Source organism: Berghia stephanieae, chromosome 10 (genome assembly GCF_034508935.2).
Source record: "Berghia stephanieae isolate SIO BIC M18660-M18661 chromosome 10, UCSD_Bste_1.3, whole genome shotgun sequence".
NCBI lineage: Eukaryota > Metazoa > Mollusca > Gastropoda > Nudibranchia > Aeolidiidae > Berghia > Berghia stephanieae.
The window spans coordinates 44,434,830-44,451,230 of record NC_088369.1 but is presented as its reverse complement, the minus strand read 5'-3'; the positions used below and the strand labels follow the sequence as shown (position 1 = coordinate 44,451,230).

The window sequence follows — 16,401 nt, the reverse complement described above, 5'->3', positions numbered from 1 at the left end:
TTTCGAAATGAAAGATGGAAAAAACAAATTAATGTGTTTACCAGCGGCTCAAATGAAAGATTTTCAAAGTTTCAAAGTTTATTTAACTTTAGGCCTTCGCTAACAAGTCATACACTTTGATGACAACATACATGAAAGTGAGGAAACAATGGGAAATGGACCCACCCCCACCCCCCAAAAAAAATAATAAGATAATATGATTAATAACCACAAAAATACAACAACTGTAATAACCACCAATGCTTACAATAATAATAATAATAATAATAATAATAATAATAATAATAATAATAATAATAATAATAATAATAATAATAATAATAATAATAATAATAATAATATAATAATAATAATAATAATAATAATAATAATATAATAATAATAATAAATAATAATAATAATAATAATAAATAATAATAATAATAATAATAATAATAATAATACTAAATAATAGTAATAATAATAATACTAATAATAGTAAGAAGAAGAAGAAGAAAGAAGAAGAAGAAGAAGAAGAAGAAGAAGAAGAAGAAGAAGAAGAAGAAGAAGAAGAAGAAGAAGAAGAAGAAGAAGAAGAAGAAGAAGAAAAAGAAAGAAAGAAAGAAAGAAAGAAAATAGTGTCAATTTTTTAAAATATTATCTCAAACTTGAGCTTTTATATAGCGCAATATATATCCACTAAACGTGCTCAAAGCGCTTTACAAGGGATCCCTGACCAATAGCAACACGTAACATGTAAAATGGGACATGACGCCTGTTAGGCGATATTACAAATTTTTTTTTCGACAGACAACGCTCTCGACGGCCAGGTGCTCATTTTACACCTAAGTACGGCTAGAGAATGTGAGTAAATAGCATTTTTTCAAGGACTCAACTATGTGCCTCGCGAGGCTAGAACCCAGGACCTTCCGATCCGAAAGCGAGTGTCTTATCACATCGCCGCATCTCGAGTCTTATCATCATACATAATGTGTAGCTCGGTAGACTGTAATGCAATTAGAGGGTGAAAGAGTTAATTTTTGTTTTAACTCACTCAACCCTGGAGACATTTGCTACTTGTCAAAATTGGAAGAAAAAAAAATATAAAAAATGAGCACGTACATATAAAGTTTTATTCAACTATCATATACGTGCAAAAAAAAAAGCAAACCTAAAAACATTAGCTTTGATACTACGCCTACAATTTGTCTCGGAAAAAAATGTAATAAATAGGCATGGGGTAAAAGTAACCCTGGTATACTACGGATACAGGGAATGAGATTAGCGGAAGATTGGACGTCACCCATAGTCTGTGACGTCACCGGCGAAAAGTTATTAGAGAGAGAACATCATGTTGGTTGTGCGCATGCGTCTCTAGTCCTCGCTTCCGGTGAAAGCGGCTTGAGACACTTCAAAACCAAATTGACGTTCTCTCTGTAATGTGACGTCAATCAAGGGACGCTACTCTTCCGCTAATCTCATTCCCTGTAGTCGGTGTTAGGGTTGAGTGAGCTGAGCCATACGCAGGGATGCCCATATTCCAGCTAAACCATAAAACCGGCCACTAACTGGAATCGATTCAGTGCAAGTACTGCCATGTCATTGTCATACTCGCCGTGCTAAATATAATGGCGTCTGTTTCTGATTGGATTTGAGAAAAGAAATTTGATTTTTCGATAAAAGCTTCACGATTTCATAATAGACGCAAAACCATCTTCATGTCAATAGGATTCAATAGTATGATGTCACGTCGCCCAGCAACGGCCGCCATCGTGGCTCTAAACAAAGAAAATCGGTACTTTTTATTCTTCATGCTGGCTAGAACTTTTCATATGTCTTGTGATCAGAATGTGTAAAAGTCAAAACAAGATCAGATTTATAATGTTTTTCTCTTCTGGATGCGCTTTTATGCTCGTCGGAGAAATATTTCATCAGGGCGTCCGCCATTGCTCCGATAGTTTAGAGCCAGTTACTAAGTTACCATGCGTCATTACGAGGGAAGTGACGTCACGACTGTTGAAGCGTATTGTAAACACCGTGTAAAATTTGGTGACGATTGGTCCAGTGTTTCCGGTTTGTACAGAATTATCATTTTAGTCCTTGTTCGTACTTTAGGATAAATAAGATAAATATCCAGTTTGTTTCATTTCTGCTTTTGTTTTAGCTTCAAATAATGGAAGTCATTATGACCATTTTATCCATTCTTGAGCTTTAAAAAAAACGTGAGCTTTCATATAGCGCAATATCCACTAAACGTGCTCAAAGGGGAACCTGGCCAACAGCTACACATCACATGTAGGACGAGACGATATGACGCCTGTCAGGCAATATTACAAAATTTTGGGACAGAGACAAAGCTGTTAACGGCCAGGTACTCATTTTACACCTGAGTACGGTGAGAGACTGTGAGTAAAGAGCCTTCTCCAAGAACTCCAACTATGCGCCGAGCGAGGCTCGAACCCAGGACCTTCCGATCCGAAAGCGAGTGTTATACCACAAGACCACATAGCCGCACTCGTATCAACATTACCAATCCGAATGTTAAATTTGAAATATTTTAAGCTTTGCCGCATTTCGATTTTAATAAACCGCTTGGAAATGTTTTACACCTGCTAGAATTTTTTTAAGAACACTGAGACACATTCACACCCATAATCATATTCACACATAAAAACACATACACACACACATACATATACACACACATATACACACACATACACAAAACATGACCATATTGGTTTATTTTTAGGAGTGTTTGATGAAAACACCGCTTTGATCAAACTGCGATTGATAACACATTGTTATGTTGTGTGTGTGTGTGTGTGTGTGTGTGTGTGTGTTTTCAGTTATCACTTGTTTTTCATGAGTACGACATGGCATTACATGGCCTAAATTAAATTACAATCCCAATACAATGTGATTCAATCAAATGTGAACGTTATCTTATGAGCTCTTGTTCAGAGAGTTGTTTTTTTTTATTATTATAAACGAATGAAAGTACCGCTGTATGGTAACCATGTTGTGTTCACATTTTGATGAATCACCCGGAATTTAACAGTCAGAGGAGGGGGGGGGGGGTCGATTATTGATAGATCGAAATTAACGTCACTCAGCTCTTTGTTGTTGTTTTAGCCAGCCAGCCATTTTATGAGTAGTTCCGTGGCTTTCGTAAAGTTGACACTGACCAAAAAAATGACGTCAAAATGCCAGTCTTTTGCCACAAAAGAAAACAAATCGTGAGTTGTATTCAATAGTTCAACCAATGAAAGAACTTGTTTCCATGAGCTCTACTAACGACAACTCACCGTAGCCATCGTTATGTTATAGATAGAATGCGCTTGGCCAAGGAGTTCACAACATTGCCATCCGGAAGTATAACGGACCAACACACAAACTCTGTGTAACCATGAACGTTTATAGTCAGGTTGATACAGTTTAGTGAGAACAACTCACAAACGCGGATGGCAAAAACAATAACAAAGGCCTGCGTGACGTCATCTGCATACTATCTATAGCCTGATACTGAAATCCAAAAGGACTGGCAGTTCGACGTCATTATTTGTTTTTTGCACCGCCTAGTGAGTTATCGTTAGTAGAGCTCATGGAAACAAGTTATTTCATTGGTTGAACTATTGAATACAACTCACGATTTGTTTTCTTTTGTGGCAAAAGACTGGCATTTTGACGTCATTTTTTGGTCAGTATCAGGCCATATAACTTAACGAAGGCCACGAACTCACTCGGCTGTGCAAAAACCAACCGTCCAACCTAGTCATCGATCACATGATTTGTTGCTGTACAACGATTGGACATTTCTCAATGCATCTAAACACGCTGCATTGATTGTCTATGAAAGTTGTAAACATACCCATGAGTCATGCTGAGCAAATTGACCAATTGGATTCAGTAGTCTGATGTCACGCAGCCCGACAACGGCGGCCATCTTGGTTCTAAACAAAGAAAATTATTACTTTTTATTCTTCATGCTGGCTAGAACTTTTCATTCCCTTCTTATATGCCTTTTGATCAGAATGTGTAAAAGTCAAAACATGATCAAATTTATGTGTTTTTTTTCTCCTCTGGAAACGTTTTTATGCTCGCCGGAGAAATATTTCATACGGGCGTCCGCCATTGTTCCGATAGTTTAGAGCCAGTGTTACTAAGTTACCATGCGTCATTAGGAAGGAAGTGACGTTACGACTATTGAATCCTATTGTTACGTTGGATATAAATTTCTCAAACTGTGAACACTTTTCACTATGTGGGTCATTTTGAGCACACTTTGCAATGTGACCAATGACCTCGAGCACATAGAAATGTAATATAGATAGAATGCGCTTGGCTAAGAAACTTATAACATTGCCATCCGGAAGTATAATGAGTTAACACACAAAATTCTGTATAACCTTAAACGCTTATAGTTTGGTTAATACAGTTTAGTGAGAATCACTCACAAACGCGGATGGCAAAATACAATAACAAAGGCTTGAGTGACGTCATATTCGTTCTATCTATAGATCATGCCCATTATGTCATTTTAATAGGATTCAATAGTCTGACGTCACATCCGCCCAGCAATCAGCAGCTTGGTTCTAAACAAAGAAAATCGGTACTTTTTATTCTTCATGCTGGCTCAAACTTTTTCACATGTCATAAGACTAGAATGTATAGATAGTATGCGCTTGGCCAAGAAGCTCATAACATTGCCATCCGGAAGTATAACGGACCAACACACAAAAACTGTGTGTATCCATGAACGTTTATAGTCAGGTTAATACAGCTCAGTGAGCATTACTCATAAACGCGGATGGCAAAAGACAATAATATAGACCTGAGTGACGTCATCTTCGAAATATCTATAAAAGTCAAAGCATGATCAGATTTATAATGTCTTTTTCCTCTGAATTTACTTAATACTCGTCGGAGAAATATTTCAAAGAGCGTCCGCCATTGATCCGATAGTTTAGAACCAGTCACTATGTTACCATGCATCATTACGAGGGAAGTGACGTCACGACTGGTGAATCCTATTATGCACCTCTTGAATTGGATTCAGTTGTCTGATGTCACGCCGCCCGGCAACGGCGGCCATCTTGCTTCTAAACAAAGAAAATCATTCCTTTTTATTCTTCAAGCTGGCTAGAACTTTTCATATGTCTTGTGACCAGAATGTGTAAGTCAAAACATGATAACATTTATGTTTTTTTTTCCTCTGGATACTCTTTTATTCTCGCCGGAGAAATATTTCATACGGGCGTCCGCCATTGTTCCGATAGTTTAGAGCCAGTGTTACTAAGTTACCATGCGTCATTAGGAAGGAAGTGACGTTACGACTGTTGAAGAGTATTTATTTGGTGTGTTTTTCAGGTACGGATGAAGACGCTATCATCAACATCATGGCTAATCACTGCATCTCCCAGAGAGTTGAGATTGAAAAGACATTCAAGACCATGTATGGACGGGTGAGTAGCCTACTTGTAATGAAATTAAACGAATGTTCACACATACTTACACACACATATAACACACCCATACATTGAAAAGACACTCAAGACCATATATGGACGAATGAGTATCCTGCTTGGAATGAAATTAACCCTCTCCTTCCCACCTATTGGAAAATCGTCACAGTTGTTACGATGTAACTGTCACTTTTCTCATCCAGATTTCATTTCTTTTTGCTATAGCTATAAAAGCTGGACATTCTGTAATAGAGTTCGTATTGTCGAATAATATTATGTATAGAATGTGCTTGTTGCTTTTCTGCTTGAGTAAGAAATGTCTGTTTGTGTGTTGGGTGGGTGTGAAGTTATTGGGGATTTTATTTAATGGCTGGTAAGGAGAGGGTTAAACGAATATTCACTCACGACTAAGGGCTAACCCACACCGGAGACTGACTCCGACGACCGGCAACTGCCGTCCTCTGCCGTCTTCCGGATGAAGACGTTGGGCACGGACAAAATTTAAGAATAAAGAGAACTGTCACTAGACCTACTTCCGGATGGCGATTTTGTGAGCTTCTTAACCAAGCGCATACTATCTATAGATGTGTGCTTGGCTAAGAAACTCACAACATTGCCATCCTGAAATATAATGGACCAACACACAAAACTATGTGTAACCTTGAACGTTTATAGTCTGGTTAATAAAGTTCAGTGAGAATCACTCATAAACATGGATGGTTACACATAGTTTTGTGTGTTAGTCCGTTATATTTCCGGATGGCAATGTTGTGAGTTCCTTAGCCAAGCGCACAGCATCTCTATGGATGGGTGAGTAGCCTATAGATAGAATGCGCCTGGCCAAGGAGTTCACAACATTGCCATCCGGAAGTATAACGGACCAACACACAAAACTCTGTGTAACCATGAACTTTTATAGTCTGGTTAATACAGTTTAGTGAGAACAACTCACAAACGCGGATGGCAAAAACAATAACAAAGGCCTGAGTGACGTCATCTGCATACTATTTATATGTGCGGCTATGTGGTCTTGTGTTATGACACTTGCTTTTGGATCGGAAGGTCCTGGGTTCGAGCATCGCTCGGCGCATAGTTGAGTCCTTGGAAAAGAGTCTTTACTCACATTCTCTCACCGTACTCAGGTGTAAAATGAGTACCTGGCCCTTAATAGCGTTGTCTGTGTCCGAAAAAAATTGTAATAACAAGCGTCATGTCACGTCCTACTTGTTACGTGTCAGGGACTCTTTGTATAGCGCTTTCAGCACATTTAGTGGATATTGAGCTATATAAAAGCTCTAGTTTTGGGGTTTTTTTATGTAATGAAATTAACGAATATTGAAACGCGAGTTACACACATGTATAACACACCCATACACTGAAAAGACACTCAAGACCATATATGGACGGGTGAGTAGCCTACTTGTAATAAACGAATATTCACACACAATTCACATACAAATATAACACAACCATACATTGAAAACAGTGTTGCCAGGTGCCTTTAAAAAAATCTCGCCAACTTTATGCCAGAAATCCTACAACTTTATCCAATTTCACCTGCGATATTTGCCCAAAATCCGCCAAAAAAAAATCCGCCATTTGATTTAAATCACTTATAATCAACAATAGTGTATTGTCTCAGAAACACTACTCGCCGATTTACAACTGTTTCCTTTTTAAAGGCAGGAAGATTCGGAGTTTCGATTTTGTTTGAGCGGGATTTGGACCGTAGCCATCGTAACATATATAGCCTGACCGTAGCCATCGTAACATATATAGCCTGACCGTAGCCATCGTAACATATATAGCCTGACCGTAGCCATCGTAACATATATAGCCTGACCGTAGCCATCGTAACATATATAGCCTGACCGTGGCCTTCGTAACATATATAGCCTGACCGTAGCCATCGTAACATATATAGCCTGACCGTGGCCTTCGTAACATATATAGCCTGACCGTAGCCATTGTAACATATATAGCCTGACCGTGGCCTTCGTAACATATATAGCCTGACCGTAGCCATCGTAACATATATAGCCTGACCGTAGCCATCGTAACATATATAGCCTGACCGTGGCCTTCGTAACATATATAGCCTGACCGTAGCCATCGTAACATATATAGCCTGACCATAGCCATCGTAACATATATAGCCTGACCGTAGCCATCGTAACATATATAGCCTGACCGTGGCCTTCGTAACATATATAGCCTGACCGTAGCCATCGTAACATATATAGCCTGACCATAGCCATCGTAACATATATAGCCTGACCGTAGCCATCGTAACATATATAGCCTGACCGTAGCCCTCGTAACATATATAGCCTGACCGTGGCCTTCGTAACATATATAGCCTGACCGTAGCCATCGTAACATATATAGCCTGACCGTGGCCTTCGTAACATATATAGCCTGACCGTAGCCATCGTAACATATATAGCCTGACCGTAGCCATCGTAACATATATAGCCTGACCGTAGCCATCGTAACATATATAGCCTGACCGTAGCCATCGTAACATATATAGCCTGACCGTAGCCATCGTAACATATATAGCCTGACCTTGGCCTTCGTAACATATATAGCCTGACCGTAGCCATCGTAACATATATAGCCTGACCGTGGCCTTCGTAAACTTATAGCCTGACAGTGACCTAAAAAATGACGTCAAAATCCCAGTCTTTTGCCACAAAGTAAAACAAATCGTGACTTGTATTTAATAGTTCAACCAATGAAATAACTTGTTTCCATGAGCTCTACTCACGACAACTCACTAGGCGGTGCAAAAACCAAATAATGACGTCAAACTGCCAGTCCTTATGGATTTCAGTGTCAGGCTATAACATAACGATGGCTACGGCCTGACACAAGAACCCTCAAGGACTGGCAGTTTGCCGTCATTTTTTAGGTTTGTGTCGCGTCTGGTGAGTTGTCGTTAGTAGAGCTCATGGAAACAAGTTATTCCATTGATTTCATTGGTCACAGAAGGTGTTCCTGATTGTCATTTTAGGAGGAGGGGGGGGGGGACGAAGAAACAAATAGACTTGATTGCTTTTCTTTTACTTTTTTAAAGGGTATAGATAGAATGAAGTTGACGTCACTCTGGTCTTTGTTATTGTTTTTTGCAATCCGCGTTTACGAGAATCCACCAACCTGGCAACATTGATTGAAACCAATCAAGCCATATTATTATATGGACGGATGAATCGCCTACTTCGCTTATGGATTAATGGATTCACACACTACTGATATACACACACATAACACCCAAACATACACACGTATACACACACAACGTATTATATACAAACACGCCAAACACACATACACACAAATACACACGCTTATCTCTCTCTGTCTCACACACACACACACACAAACGCACTCACTTTACACACATATGCAAACACACATACAACTTGTTGATGCTGTGCGCTTAGTTAAATTACTCACAAAATCCGCCATCCTGATATAACGTACCAACACACAAAACTCGGGATTGATACAGTTTGGTGAGAACTAATCGTAAAAGTGGCTTCTAAAAACAATAACAAAGAGCTGAGAGACGTCAACACCATTCCTTCTATACATAGTATGCACTTGGCTATGAAGGTCATAACATTGCCATCCGGAAGTATAACGGGCCAACACACAAAACTCTGTGTAACCAGAGTCAATCAGCTCTTTGTTATTGTTTTTAGCCAGCCATTTTTATAGTTCTCACTAAATTATAATGATCGGACGATAAACGTTTATGGTTACACATGATTTTGTGTGTTGGTGCGTTATATCCGGCGGGCGAAATGTGAGTTTTTTTTATAAATGCACAGCATCATTTCCGTCTGGCGGATGTTCTGAGTTTGTTATTTCTCTTATTTTTTAATTTTTTTTTTTGCCGAAACCCAACGAATCAATAGAATAACGAAATTGACGTCACCGAGCCTTTTGTTACTATTTTTAGACAACCTGTTCGTGATTAGTTCTCACTAAATAATATCAATCAGACTATTAATCTGGCTGGCTGCTGATGTTGTGAGTATGTGTGTTAAACTGTCTCTAGAGTCCGTTCTTACTCGTTCTTTACACGTGTATCACAGAGGCCTTCGTAAAGTTATGGCCTGACACTGACCAAAAAAGGACGCCAAAATGCCAGTCTTTTGCCACAAAAGACAAAAAATCGTGAGTTGTATTCAATAGTTCAACCAATGAAATAACTTGTTTCCATGAGCTCTACTAACGACAACTCACTAGGCGGTGCAAAAACCAAATAATGACGTCAAACTGTCAGTCCTTTTGGATTTCAGTGTCAGGCTATAGATAGTATGCAGATGACGTCACTCAGGCCTTTGTTATTGTTTTTGCCATCAGCGTTTGTGAGTTGTTCTCACTAAACTGTATTCTATAGATAGAATGCGCTTGGCCAAGGAGTTCACAACATTGCCATCCGGAAGTATAACGGACCAACACACAAACTCTGTGTAACCATGAACTTTTATAGTCTGGTTAATAAAGTTTAGTGAGAACAACTCACAAACGCGGATGGCAAAAACAATAACAAAGGCCTGAGTGACGTCATCTGCATACTATCTATAGATGGTTCGAAGATGACGTCACTATGTCTTTGTTATTGTTTTTTGCCATCCGCGTATATGACTAATGCTCACTGAACTGTATTAACCAGACTATAAACGTTCATGGATACCACAGTTTTGTGTGTTGGTCCGTTATACTTCCGGATGGCAATGTTATGAGCTTCTCAGCCAAGCGCATTCTATCTATAACTTAACGATGGCTACGGTATCACCCGATTATAATGCGAGCGAGCGAGTTGAAAATGTTGCTAATGTTTAAAGATGTAATTTTATGTAAAAAACGTAATTAAATATTTGTATTGGCCGTGTCGTGTTTCTGGCCTTTTGGCTATTTCCATCGGTATGATCTCATCAATATTCATGAGCACATTGAAAGCCTGAGTGCTCACGGGATTGATGCGCGACAGGTGATTTGACGAATCATGAATAATCGTATTTTGACTTATGGATGGTGGCTATGCGGTTGTATGAAAAACTCACCAGTTCTGCCGGCCAAACAATCGTAACTAACATACAAAACCATGTGTAACTTTTAACGAACGATTAAATAACCTACTGATGCTATAGATAGTTCGAAGATGACGTCACTCAGGTCTTTGTTATTGTTTTTTTTTTTTGCCATCTGCTTTTATGAGTAGTTCTCACTATAATGTATTAACCTGTCTATAAACTTTCATGGTTGTACACTGTTTTGTGTGTTTGCCATCCGCGTTTATGAGTAATGCTCACTCAACTGTATTAACCCGACTATAAACGTTCTTGGATACACCCAGTTTTGTGTGTTGTGGTCCGTTATACTTCCGGATGGCAATGTTATGAGCTTCTTTGCCAAGCGCACACTATCTATAGCCTTAGTTTAAAAACATTATAACGTACCAACACACAAAACTATGTGTAACCTTATACGTTTATAGTCTGATTAACTCTCTCTTTACCGATAATTTTCAGTATTTTCCCAAAATAGCAGGTTGACCCAGCAGAAAAAAATGATTTCTTTAGAACGCAAACAAGCTCTCTACAAAACACGTGTCCAGTCCATTTCCACCTTCTACTCTGTACAGCTTCAGATACTGGTTCAATACTCTTCAACAGTCGTAACGTCACTTCCTTCCTAATGACGCATGGTAACTTAGTAACACTGGCTCTAAACTATCGGAACAATGGCGGACGCCCGTATGAAATATTTCCCCGGCGAGCATAAAAGCGTATTCAGAGTGAAAAAAACCCCATAAATTTGATCATGTTTTGACTTTTACAGATTCTGATCACAAGACATATTAAATGTTCTAGCCAGCATGAAAAATATAAAGTAATGATTTTCTTTGTTTAGAACCAAGATGGCCGCCGTTGCCGGGCGGCGTGACATCAGACTACGGAATCCAATTTGTGTACGTTTAGCCGGGTCTTTGATTGAAATTACTTTTGGCTAGAATATCCTCAGGATCCTTCTTAGGCATTTGTTTTGGAATGAATTTAGTTTGTTGGAGATGGTGTCAGTTTAACTTAAGATAGTATGCGCTTGGCAAAGAAGCTCATAACATTGCCATCCGGAAGTATAACGGACCAACACACAAAACTGTGTGTATCCATGATCATTTAGAGTCGGGTTAATACAGTTCACTGAGCATTACTCAAAAACGCGGATGGCATAAAACAATAACAAAGACCTGAGTGACGTCATCTTCGAACTATCTATAGATAGTATGCAGATGACGTCACTCCAGCCTTTGTTATTGTTTTTGCCATCCGCGTTTGTGAGTTGTTCTCACTAAACTGTATTAACCAGACTATAAAAGTTCATGATTACACAGAGTTTGTGTGTTGGTCCGTTATACTTCCGGATGGCAATGTTGTGAACTCCTTGGACAAGCGCATTCTATCTATAGCCTGATACCTTAGCCATCTTTATGTTATAGCCTGATACTGAAATCCAAAAGGACTGGCAGTTTGACGTCATTATTTGGTTTTTGCACCGCTTAGTGAGTTGTCGTTAGTAGAGCTCATGGAAACAAGTTATTTCATTGGTTGAACTATTGAATATAACTCACGATTTGTTTTCTTTTGTGGCAAAAAACTGGCATTTTGACGTCATTTTCTGGTCAGTATCAGGCCATAACTTTACGAAGGCCACGCTGACACTGACCAAAAAATGACGTCAAAATTCCAGTCTTTTGCCACAAAAGAAAACAAGTCGTGAGTTGTATTCAATAGTTCAACCAATGAAATAACTTGTTTCCATGAGCTCTACTAACGACAACTCACTAGGCGGTGCAAAAACCAAATAATGACGTCAAAATGCCAGTCTTTCTGGGTTTCAGTGTCAGGCTATAGATAGTTCGAAGATTACGTCACTCAGGTCTTTGTTATTGTTTTTTGCCATCCGCATTTATGAGTAATGCTCACTGAACTGTATTAACCGGACTATAAACGTTTAAGATTACACATAATTTTGTTTGTTGGTTCGTTATACTTCCGGATGGCAATGTTATGAGCTTCTTAGCCAAGCGCATACTATCTATAAGATAACGATGGCGACTGTAATAGCTGGTTTTGTATAGATGCTGTGTGCTTAGCATTGAAACTCACAACATTGCCATCCGGAAATGTAACGGACCAACACACAAAACTATGTGTAATCTTGGTCGTTTATAAACAATAACAAAGACCTGAGTGACGTCATTTTCATGCTATCTTTACAATTTAGTGAGAATTACGCATAAAAATGGATAATAAATAATAAAACCAAAGACCTGAGTGACGTCATCTTCATTCTATCAATACAATTTAGTGAGAATTACTCATAAAAGATGGACGGTAAAAAAAAAACAATGACAAAGACCTGAATGACGTCAATTTCGTTCTATCTACAAGTAGGCATCAGACTTCTAACACAACCCTTCCATCGACCCCCCCCCACACACACACACACACACACACACACTCACCCCCACCCCCATCCGTGCCTCTCAATGAAGATTGCCAATTTATTTTTTAAAAATAAATGAATAATTCATTTCACAGGGAGTATTTCCATGAGGTGACTGCCACTCACTGGCTGCCTGTGGTGTGTGCTACGTAAGCTGCACTCGTGTTGACTCGAAATCATTATAAAACTGCTGATATTAATGATCAGAGACAATAATAATGATATCAATAATGGGGAAATTATATCTATAAATTAGCTGAGAAGCTCCAAACATTGCCATCCGGAAGTACAACGGACCAACATGGCAATGGTGTGAGCTTCTTAGCCAAGTGCATACTCTCTATATATAGATAGTATGCACTTGGCTAAGAAGTTCATAACATTGAAATCCGGAAGTATAACGGACCAACACACAAAACTATGTATAACCTGAACGTTTATAGTCTGGTTAATACAGTTTAGTGAGAATTGCTCATAAACGCAGATGGCAAAAAAAAAAGTAACAATGACATGAGTACGTCAACTTCGAACTATCTATAAGTATAAGTTAACGATGGCTATGCAATGCTCCAGTCGGAGTGAAGGGCCAAGTTCAGTAACTCTGAAAAAAAAACACGTATTTTATAATCTTGGCAAGAAAAACGTCCTTCAAATATCGATATGCGATCAATTAAAATGACCACTCTCAAGCCTGGGACTTCTCGAAGTAGATAGTACGAAAACAGTAGACGGCAACAATGACACAACTCGTACTTCGATGAAGCTTTGGTCACATCACCACTCGGTGGACAGAGGTTGGGAAGGTGGTCAGAAATATTTTTTACATCTCGATTGAATCATGGGCCAATATCATTTGGTTTGGGTTTTTTTCCTCGTGTGAGGCGAGTGCTCTACCTACTGAGCTATCCGGACCCGCCTTAATATTCATAGTTTTTGGAATTTTTTTATTTATTTATTTATTTTTTTATTTTCTGAATGATAATTATTGTAGTAGCCTCCTTTTCAACTTGCCTGACTCATAGCCCTCTATACACATGCCTACTCGCCGTGGATGTGGTGTGAAAACTAGAAGGCCCACGAGTCCCCCTGATAGCACTTTAACTCTCTCTCTCTCTCTGTCTCTCTCTCTCTCTCTCTCTCTATCTCTCTTTCTCTCTCTCTCTCTTTCTCTCTCTCTTTCTCTCTCTCTCTCTCTCTCTCTCTTTCTCTCGCTCTCTCTCTCTTTCTCTCTCTCTTCCTCTCTCTCTGCCTCTCTCTCTCTCCCTCTCTCTCTCTCCCTCTCTCTCTCTCCCTCTCTCTCTCTCTATCTCTGTCTATCTATATATCTCTCTATCTATCTATCTATCTATCTCTCTATCTATCTATCTATCTCTATCTCTCTCTATATCTATTTATCTATCTATCTCTCTATCTGTCTATCTCTCTCTATCTAAATATCTATCTCTCTCTTTCTCTCTCTCTCTCTCTCTCTCTCTCTCTCTGTCTCTCTCTCTCTCTCTCTCTCCCCCCCCCCCGCAATTCATCACCCTATGCGTTCCACCTAAGAGCGTCTGCCAGGCGTCAAGTTCCACCACAACGAATGGTGTATGTGTACGTTTTACATAACAAGGGTACTTCATCAAGTATTATTCGTATTATACATGTCGTCAAGTGTTGTTGCGCATCGTGACCTCCAGCATTCCATCCAACAAGCGTCGTGTTGGCACAGAGCTATCAAAGCTAGAGAAATACAAAACAAACACTAGAGCATTTGTATAGCGCAATATCCACTAAATGTGCTCAAAGCGCTTTACAAGGGGTAACTGGCAAAACAGCAATATTTAACATGTAGGACGGGACATGACGCCTGTTAGGCGATATTACAATTTTTTTTCGGACAGAGACAACGCTGTTAACGGCCAGGTACTCATTTTACACCTGAGTTATTTATTTTTGCCATCCGCGTTTATGAGTAATTCTCACTGAACTGTGTTAATCGGACATTAATGTTTAGGGTTACACATAGTTTTGTGTGTTGATCCGTTATACTTCCTGATGGCAATGTTGTGAGCTTCTTAGCCAAGCGCATACTATCTATTGATAGATCGAAGTTGACGTCACTCGGGCCATTGTTATCGTTTTGTTTTTGTTTTTTACATCCGCGTTTATGAGTAATTCTCACTTAACTGTCTTATCCAGACTATAAACGTTCAAGATTACACATAGTTTTGTGTGTTTGTCCATGCATTATACTTCCGGATGGCAATGTTGTAAACTTCTTAGCCAAGCGCATACTATCTATATCTAATCATAATAATAATAATATTATGAATAAACCAACAGTACAATAATGACATACGGTCGACAAAACCAACAACCCCATTGGGAGATACGAATCAGTTGACATTTCATTTTTACGTGCAAATGTCACGGCCTGGTTGATTCCCCAAAGGGTTTCTGTTCGTGTCCGTCCGTCCATCTGTGTGATTGAGACGTGCTGCTAGTGGAAGCAGGAAGGATAAAGTATGCCCTTCCGCCACGACTTCATCAGATATCGTCGCCTAGGCATTCCACGAAGGAAAAAAGATAATTCATCAAACAAGATACCTGGTGTCAACAGGAATCACCCATGTTGTCCAAGTGAGCAAATTGGATTCAATAGTCGTAACGTCACTTCCTTCCTTATGCCGCATGGTAACTTAGCAACACTGGAACGGTAATATAGATAGAACGAAGATGACGTCACTCAAGTATTTGTTATTGGTTTTTTTGCCACCCGCGTTTATGAGTAATTCTCACTAAATTGTATTAACCAGACTATAAACGTTTAAGGTTACACATAGTTGTGTGTGTGTTGATCCGTTATACTTCCGGATGGCAATGTTGTGAACTTTTTAGCCAAGCGCATACTATCTATATTACATTTCTATGTGCTCGAGGTCATTGGTCACATTGCAAGTGTTCTCAGAATGACCCACCTTTGTGAAAAGTGTTTAGAGTTTGAGAAATTGCCAACGTCAATTTGGATTCAATAGTCTGGTGTCACATCGCTCAGCAACGGCGGCCACCGTGGTTCTAAACAAAGAAAATCGGTACTTTTCATTCCTCATGCTGGCTAGAACTTTTCACATGTCATGTGATCAGAATGTGTAAAAGTCAAAACATGATCAGATTTATAATGGTTTTTTTTCCTCTGGATACACTTTTATGCTCGTCGGAGAAATATTCCATAAGGGCGTCCACCATTGACCCGATAGATTAGAGCCAGTTACTAAGTTACCATGCGTCATAACGAGGGAAGTGACGTTACCAATTACTCATAAACGCGGATGGCAAAAAAAAAAAACCAATAACAAATACCCGAATGACGTCAACTTCGTTCTATCTATAAATTGATACGTGGGATGTTCCATCAATACTAACGAAGGAATGATAATATTATCACTCTTTTGTT

The 16,401-nt window shown here is 39.1% G+C and overlaps 1 protein-coding gene across 1 annotated transcript in view; it reads left to right on the top strand.

The window, feature by feature from the left end:
* LOC144955853 (annexin A4-like) overlaps positions 1-16,401 on the top strand; it is a 124,445-nt gene that overhangs the window by 83,457 nt on the left and 24,587 nt on the right. The window contains exon 3 of the mRNA XM_078886062.1: positions 5,350-5,444. Coding sequence (XP_078742188.1) covers positions 5,350-5,444 — 95 coding nt within the window. The remainder of the gene's footprint in view (positions 1-5,349; positions 5,445-16,401) is intronic.